The sequence below is a fragment of the Oryza glaberrima genome, chromosome 6 (assembly GCF_000147395.1).
Source record: "Oryza glaberrima chromosome 6, OglaRS2, whole genome shotgun sequence".
Taxonomy (NCBI): Eukaryota; Viridiplantae; Streptophyta; class Magnoliopsida; order Poales; family Poaceae; genus Oryza; species Oryza glaberrima.
In genome coordinates this window covers 9,907,652-9,916,370 of record NC_068331.1, presented here as the reverse complement: position 1 = coordinate 9,916,370, position 8,719 = coordinate 9,907,652, and the positions used below count along the sequence as shown (strand labels likewise).

General features: G+C 45.4%; 1 protein-coding gene across 1 annotated transcript; it reads right to left on the bottom strand.

Moving 5' to 3' along the window:
- Positions 1–609: 609 nt before the first annotated feature.
- Positions 610–5,497, bottom strand: LOC127775436 (putative disease resistance RPP13-like protein 3). Its single transcript, XM_052301682.1, has 3 exons — positions 5,281–5,497; positions 3,687–3,887; positions 610–1,811 (listed from the first exon to the last, which is right to left on the bottom strand). Exons 2-3 carry the CDS (start codon positions 3,800–3,802, stop codon positions 686–688), a joined length of 1,242 nt encoding a protein of 413 aa, XP_052157642.1. The 5' UTR covers positions 3,803–3,887; positions 5,281–5,497; the 3' UTR covers positions 610–685.
- Between the last annotated feature and the right edge of the window lie 3,222 nt (positions 5,498–8,719).

Genomic DNA, 8,719 nt, shown 5'->3' with positions numbered 1-8,719 from the left:
TGTACGTCTGACCCAAGTCCAATATCTGCAGACCATGCAGTCTAGCTATGGATTGTGGAAGTGCATAAATATATGGTGAACGGTATCGGTATCTTAATGCATAGGTATTTCAAGTGGCACAAGAGCACTATGTTGTCGACATCATTTTGTGTGATAGAAAATTGTGCATCTGTTAGATCCAAGACCCGTAACATCCTCAACTGAGATGAACAAACTGAATGCTCTAGTTCTACGGACCTCTCACCAAACATAATTAATGACCGTATAATGCTCCAGTCCAAGCTTGTTTCAGAGCAATACTTACTCCTGTGAAATTCTATGTGCCGAGTGTTCCCATGTACTACATCATAGTCAGTGCCATCGGGTAAGAGTGTGAAATTTTCTTCTCTAGAAATCGAAATTGTAATATCACGCATGATGTCATGGACTCGACAGCTCTTAAAATCTCCTCGTATACCCGCTCTTGATGGCTGAATCATGCTACGGTTGATAAGTTCTTTAAAGTAACTTTTCCCAACATCTTCAATAGTCATATTAGTCCTAGCTTTAATAAACCCCTCTGCAATCTATCTATTTACCAGACGGTTCCTATTAATTTCAAAATCCTCAGGAAATATGCTTAGATACAAAAAGCATTGCTTAAGATGAGACGGTAAGTAGTTGTAACTTAGGGTCACTATCCTTCTCATTGCTTCAAGGTTTGGGTTGCTCTCAAGCTCTGAAGGTATATCTGACTATAAAAAGTTTCCCACTCTCTTATCTCTTTGGTGGAAAGCACGCCTCCTATTGTGAGTATAGCCAGCGGTAAATAGCCACACTTCTTTATTATTTTAGTTATAATGTCACTCATCTTTTTATCACTTTCCATATCTCCTATTGCTTTATTTGCTTTCCGTAGAAGCAACTCTTTTGCATAGTTTATTTCTAGGGGTTTAAGCTGGTAGATAAGCAATTCAGAAGTACACTCCTTAGTTAAGCCAACATCTCTTGTTGTTACTATCACCCGGCTCCCTTTATTGTTATTTCTAGGGAAGGCAATACTATTAATCCATTTCCGTGAATCTGTACTCCACACGTTATCAAGCACAACAAAGTACCTCCTTTCATTTAACTCTGTCCTGAGGTAGCTGGCGAGGTCGTCTACTTGTGGAACCTTCCCTTCGAGTTCTCTCAGCCGCTTCTTCAGTACTTCCTCTCCAAAAAGTTTCACCATCAAATCCTTGAGTAGTTCCACCCTAACAAAGGACTGTGAAACAGTAATCCAAGCACAGCAAGAAAAATTCTTTGCAATGTCCTCTTTGCTTTCATAAATTTTCCTTGCAATAGTAGTCTTACCCAAACCACCCATACCGACAACACATACAACTTTTGTAGGTCCGTCATTGGCATGGACATCTATAAGATAAAGCAACTCTCTTTTGGGTCCAGAAAAACCCACAAGATCAGCCTCCTCAATGTTGTTAGCTGATTGGTTGTGAATGTCTTCCATAAATAAATTCCTCTCATCAGTAGTGGTGCAGGTGAGGTCATTCTCTATTAAGTTGTAGCGTATGTTCCTAGTGCTTACTTCTTCAATTCTTGTCCTGAGATTGCGGATCTGGATGGCAATCCGATGGCGATCCTTTAGCTTCATCAACTGCCTCAACAAGTTTTGGCTGCCCACATGAACTGTAAATTCATCAAGGCAATCTTCGATGTCATAGGAAAGATCCCTTACTTGCTGCACCCAAACCTTCAATAGTATGCTTTTCTTTGATGCTTCGGCAGCAATCAAAAATGCTTGTATCGTTTGTAGCTCATCTTTGATGAACCTGTAAACAAAAAGTTCAACGGAATTCAAGACATTGTTTTGACACAGGTCTAAATCTTGCTCAGCTTATCCAGGCATGGCCAACATCCCACGTGGACTGCGTTACTTGTCTGTATACATGTATATATAGCATTATAAATCACAAATATGTACAAATTGGAAGCTCAAACTAGGAACGTGAAGCTTAATTTGCATTAAATTTTTGATTCCAAGGTGAAAAGTGTAAATCAAAGTGTGTTTCATTCTTATTCTATGATGAACAATTGGCATCTGAGATTATTGGTTTTGATAATAGGAGATTATTGGTGAAGTGATTTTGGAGATGATTGGATTTGCAGGTGATGAACATGTGCTACTAGAGTTTTGGTCCAGTTAGATCGGGCATGGGTTGCCGGTCAGACTAGAGTTATGTGAGTGGTCAGACCGGCCAGCCCGCGGTCTGATCGGCCGACTCTGTGTTGGTTTCGGCTTCGAGTTGTTTTTTTATATCTGTGGATGTTTCATGCTTATAACTTCTAGATGGATACTATGCGTATGTAATACTGTTGTTTGCTAATAATGAGTCAAGTTGGAGATAGCTTGGTCTCGGAATATGGTTTCTTTGTTTGATTCATGTGTAGGTGTTTTGATGCCTCGGGAGAGTATTGTCGGCGATGGATCGGGAGTCAACTTGGAGATAAGGTGACGTCCGGACCGTCAGATATCATGCGGGATACTTAAGCTAAAAATAAATGCACGTGGTTGGTGAAGATTACATATGGCATACAATAGAGATATTGTGTGCGTATAGGATGTGGAGTCAAATTTGGAAGGAGTCTAAATTTGGTATGATTTGAGTTTGTAAAGTTGGTTTCTTGTACGGGAAGGTTTCCTATGTGGATTAGGACTTCTTGCATGAGTTTGATTTGTGGCTTTAGGCTGCCTACCCTATGTATAAATAGAGAGGGAGGGTGTGGCCTCCCAGTATCGCTTTAGAGAGTATTGAGTTGAGAGAATAGTTAGGGTTTCGAGTTTAGTCGAGATTTTCGTGAGGAGTGCTGTTGTTGCACTTTGTAAACATAGAGAGAAGCAATAAAGTTGTCATCTACTTTGAGAGATCTTCAATTTGTATTTACTTGAGTTCGGCGGTCTAACTGGTGGGACACCGGCGGTCAAACCAGCGACATCGCGGCGGTCAGACCAGCGGGTACACGGCGGTCAGACCGGCGGCGACTTCAGCTTCTTCGGGCGGTTAGACCGGACGATATACTCCAGTCAGACCGACGGGATCCAAGCGGTCAGACCGGCGTATCTACTTCGGTCAGACCGGAATTTATCGATTCGAGGGTAACTTTTAATTCCGCTAAAAGTTTTGGTTTTTTGGTACTACAACCATTCACCCCCCCCCCCCTCTGGTTGGCTTAGTTATTTCTGTTCGATCCTACAAAAAGCAAAATTACACAGCACTGAAACTAATAGTTCCTTGTCAAATTGTATATGCATTTGACTTAAGCATGCCATACTACATTGTTTACACTCGAAGGAAACCATGTTTCTGTCGAAATTAGATTATCACCAGGTCCTTAATAGCTGCCTCGTTTGTATTCCTTCATTGAACATGGTTGCCATGAGAAAACTATGTCCACTTGTGTTTGGATATATAGAGGGACTTCCAGTGCATTCTACTTTCACTTTCCTCTACATTTATCTCCCCAAGATGTTGCAAATAATATACTTATAGAAAAAACTGCATATGCATTCCTCCAGAACATGGTATAAAAATATAAATAAATCATTAAAAATAAACTGAGTACCATACCACTCTGCATAAGTGTGGTCCCAATAAATCTAATGCAACTGAAAATAAAATTAATTAGGCTGCAAGTCAGATGCTCACCATATCTCCTTCTGCACTCCCAGCAGCATGATCATCTTGTCTGCGGCAACCGAAGCAACCTTGCTTACAGCACTTCCCACCAGGGACTTTGCAATGCTGAGTACTGTATCCGCCATCTGATCTTCCTTCTCTGAACAACTTTCTTTAGACTTTCAAGCAATAGATTGTAAGTACTATCTTTCAGGCTACAACTGTATTTATCTGCAATATCAACTAGACATGTATTAATCAAACTGCGCAATGAAAAGTTTACAGGATATAATAAAACAGGGACAAACAGATCATGCAGAAAACCAACCAAAAATGGCTTCCACTTGTAGTTATCCAAGTTATTTTCCGGACATTGACTGAGCTCGGAGGTTCTTCATAGCAAGAGCATCTTTCCCATCCTTGAGGAGGTACTTGAGGAGGTACCATGAGGTACCAATCTAATCTGACCATTGATTTAGCAGGGGTATGATCGGACTAACAAAAACAGATGTCCTCTCTTCGTTGTGGCATCGAGGCCGTCGCCGTCGACGCCAATCGAGGCCATCCGTGCCGGCATCGAGCCCGTCGCCGTCGACGCCAATCGAGGCCGCCGCCGCCGTCATGCATCCCGCTGGCCGCTGCCGTCGCCCATCCAGCCCACCGTCGTCGTCGCCAATCGACGCCGCCGCCACCGTCGTGCATCCCGTCGGCCGCCACTGTCGCCCATCCAGCCCGCCGTCATCGTCGCCAATCGAGGCCGCCGCTGCCATCGTGCATCCAGCTGGCCACCGCAGTCGCGCATCCAGCCGCCGCCGTCCCGCATCCAGCCGCCCGCCGCCATCAAGCGTCCAGCCGCCCCTGCCGCCGCGCGTCCAGCCACCACCGCCGTCCCCCTCGAGCCCGCCGCGTCCCGTGAGCCGACGAGGGACGCGGCCGCCGTCGCACTCAGCTTGGGTCGCCCGCCGTCGCACTGCGACCGCCGCCGTCGCATCCCACCGTCGCACCGCGGCCACATCGATCAATCTCGCATGCTTGTTGTCATCGTCATCTCAGCTTGGGTCGCCCGCCATCACATCCCGCCATCGCGCCGCGGCCGCCGCCGCATCGAGGCCGCCGCCTCCTCACTGCCGCATCTGCCGTCGCATCCCGCCGTCACATATCGCCGTCACGCCACGCCCGCCGTCACATACACCCCGCAGCGACGAGCTTGAAGGAGCAGCGTCCACGGTTAGGTTGATCGAGATAAGTGACGCGAAATTACAATGATACCCTTCCACCTCAAAAACTGATCGGTACCTACTCTCACAGGAAACGTGGTACCACGCGGTACCGAGGTTTTCCAGCCGTTAGATCATGCAAAATTAACGGCTAGGATATGGTACTGCCTTCCCTCAAGGACCGGAAAAAAACCTCCTGTATAATTAGTTTTTTTTATCTATATTTAATGGTCCATGCATGTGTCCAAAGATTCGATGTGATGTTTTTGGGTAAAAATTTTTGGGAACTAAACAAGGCCAGAATATACACAAAATACCCAAAAATTCTTCCATGCTTAATTGAATAGCAGAACTCCTGCTTTATCTTAAAAAAAAAAAAGAACAGCAGAAAATCGGAGTTGACTTACCTATGCTGCTTTGCACACTCTGGTGGGAACTGTGCACACACGGTGGTGAAGCGAAGGAATGCCGGGCGGTGCGCACAGCAGGTGTTCGACGGTGGTCCTGGGCTTGATGCAACGGCTTCGGCGTCCTCCTCTTCCTCTCTAATCTCGGGAAAGGTTGGTAGAGCTGGTGTGGTAGAGGAAAATCCGACGCCGAGTGGCTGAGCAACAATGGGGAAGGAAGGAGTGGATGGATGGCATCGCGGCTGGCTTTTGTAGACAAGGTTTACAAGCAATAGCGCGGCATGGTTATCGTCGTCGTCGTCGAAGCTTATTGGCTTGCGCTGTGCCGGCCTTGACTGAGTCACCAAAGCAAAGTCTTCGACGCTAGTACAAGTCTCTGCACATGGAATACTTAATCAGGTTTAAATAGCCGTCCGACAACTGAGGAAACAAATCCATGGAAGTGTTCAAACAACTGTTAAGTGCACATTCCAAATGGCCGGCCTATGCATTTAATAAGTATTCCAAGCAGATATACAGAGCATAGCATGTTCGATTCAAAATGTGTAGTCACGTAGAGGAAAGAAAACCAAAATACAGGAAAAAAAAAACTGAAGAAAAATGAGTTTATAAATAGGAAAGGGGGAGCAATCAGCAAGTCCAAGCAAGCAGCACCGAAACAGCCCATTCCAGTGAAACAAAAAAAATACTGATATCACAAAATTTTAGGAGGATTGACGATAAAAAAGTATTTTCATACAGAACTAGAGAAAGAAAAATCCCACTGATAAATAATCTGATTAAAGAGAAAATTAAGTTCTGTAATCACTAAAATATTCCTTTTTCGGTACGTACATGAGTAGAAACAAATTAGTTTGGGACAACATCAAAAGTAGTAGAGATATAACCACCAACTCAGTTTTCCATCCTAGCTCTCCAAGATTAAGATTAAACAGAGCAATGAACCACCCTGTTCCTGCGTCTCCTTGTCAATACCATTTTTTACATATCATCATGTAATGATCAAGAAATATCTGGTTCAACTCTTAAAACGCACTTTCATAGATCAAATACACACACATAAGAATTAGTACTCCTATCTGAGCTAGAGATCAGCCTGAGCTCTGAAATGATAGCAAGAGCAACTACTTTGCTCCATCTCCTCTGTTCCATGGTTGTCCCCTTGAGAAATTCGCCCCTCCCACATTTACAGTACGGTTGCGAACATTGGAGGCTCCGCTTTGCGCTATGTGACATACATCTATCCATGATCACCATCGCATCGACAAAGTTGAGGGCGATGGTGAACTCGATCTACAGCCAGCCAGTTTTCTGCTAGCTCGGAGTAAAGGCTTAGCGGCATGATCCATGTACCCTCTCCCATGGCAACAAGAAGTGGCCATTGTGATCTCTGATGTCATGCAGCTCCAGCCTCCAAGCCACCAATTTGGATTCGGCCAGAAATGAGCCTGGAAGATTGCAGCTTCAACCATTCAGAGCAAGTCATTCTGCATGGCAGAAAACACAGATATCAACGTCGATGCATTTTTTAGGAGACCTTATTTGTAGTTTTGACTAAGCAAGCTATAAGAGTGAATGTTATAATGAAATAACCTGCCATCCAGAATGTTTATTTTGGAACAAGAACACTGAACAAACTTCTAGCCTGGTTTCGGACCTGTACTCCATTTGTCAACAGTAGGTAAAGGTTGAACAGCAGTATGATGCGTCTGATGTAGTCCATTTGATCATCCACATGACCACAACTCCATCCTAGCAAACTCTCTTACAGAGAGAAAATGAATGAAGAACAAATAGAGATGATCAATTTGAAACTAGTAGAGTAAAACAACTTGTCTGATCTGTCATTCTTTTTGTACTTGAGACCAAATAATTTTGTTTTGAGAGAAATAACAACTGCAGGCCAAACAATATATTCAGTAACAATAAACTTAACAAAAATCATACTACTGGAGTACTTGACTATGTGATCGGTTAGCAACAGTATAAAATATGATAACTTGTAATGTTCAGTCCACCATATGTACAGAAGCTCTTTCAGGCATTGTAGCAAACGATTGGTGTGCATAGCAAATGAAATAAGAAAACCACAACTAACAGTAACGCTCCGCTTTTCGTGAGACGTTAAAAACTAATTCGCCAAAATCCTATATGCGAAAATTTCGTTATTTGTGTGAGAGTCTAAGTTGTGCCAAGATCTCAATTCAAATCTCCATTGTTGTTCCCTCCCGTCGCCATCAAAATCCTCCACCTCTAAAATGTCAATCCGATTCATCTTCCAAAGTCAAACATCGAAATACAATCCCGTCCTTGAAATTCCTTGCCAATATTTCTCTCAATTCCGAGAATATCAAATCCCAACCTTGAATCCCTCCCTGTCTATCAATCTATCTAACTGTTCATCTATCTATCTACCAATCTATCCATCCATATATCTATCTACCTGTTTATCCATCGGTTCGTCCGTCTATCTAACAACCTTTGAATTCCTGTCCCAACTCCAAGGATGTAAATCCAACATATCCCAGCCTTGAGCTTCAACCTCCAAGATTCCTCCTTTTTCCTCTTTCTTTGGAAACCTCCCAAAATAATTCTTCGGGTCTCCAGATACAAAACCAATTCGAAAATATTGAGTTTTCACTTTGATCTCCCTTCCTTGACTCCACCATATTCCTATGAGTCCAAATATCAAGTTCGAAATTCAAATTCCAAATCTCAATTCCTTCGGAATCGATCTCCTCGGCAAAAGTCTATTTTGCCTCCCTCTTGGTCGTTGGGCCAATTCTTCCTCCCTCGGCCCATCTCCCCTCCCAGCCTTCCTCTCCCCCCCCCCCCTCTCACGTGCGCCGCACGTGCTTGCTCAGCCGAGCGAGAGAGAGGCAGCGCCTCTCTTCTTCCTCGCTCTCTTCTCGTCTCTCTCTCTCTCTCGCCGCTCCCCGCCAGCGCTCCGCCACCGCCTTCGCTCGTTCCCGCGCGCGCTCCCGCCGTGGTGGCCGACCGCCCTCGGTCACCGTCCGCCCTGGCCCTCCTGCGCCGTGTAGCCGCCCGTGCCCACTCTGTCGTCGCCCCACCTCTGCACCGCTATGCGCGTGCGTCCAAGACGTGGAGGCAGGGCCTCGGCTCCCCTCTCTCACGTGCTCCCTCTGCTCGCCCAAACCGGCAAGGGACCGAGCTCCTTTCCCTCCCCCTTTTTGCTTTTTCCCTTCCATCACCACCGTCACCTCCTCTGCGCACGTGACCACCCGCCAGCTCGCCCCTTGATCGCCTCGTCCAAGGTCAGTTCCTCCCCCAAACCGCCTTCCCCGTGCTATAAAACACAAGCCGAGTCCCCCCTCCCCATCCCAATCTCTCTCGTTTCTCTCGTCGCCACAACCACGCCATTGTCGCCTTTCCTTTGCTCCCGCCGTCGCCGTCCGCTGCCAAGCACCGAGGAGGCCGG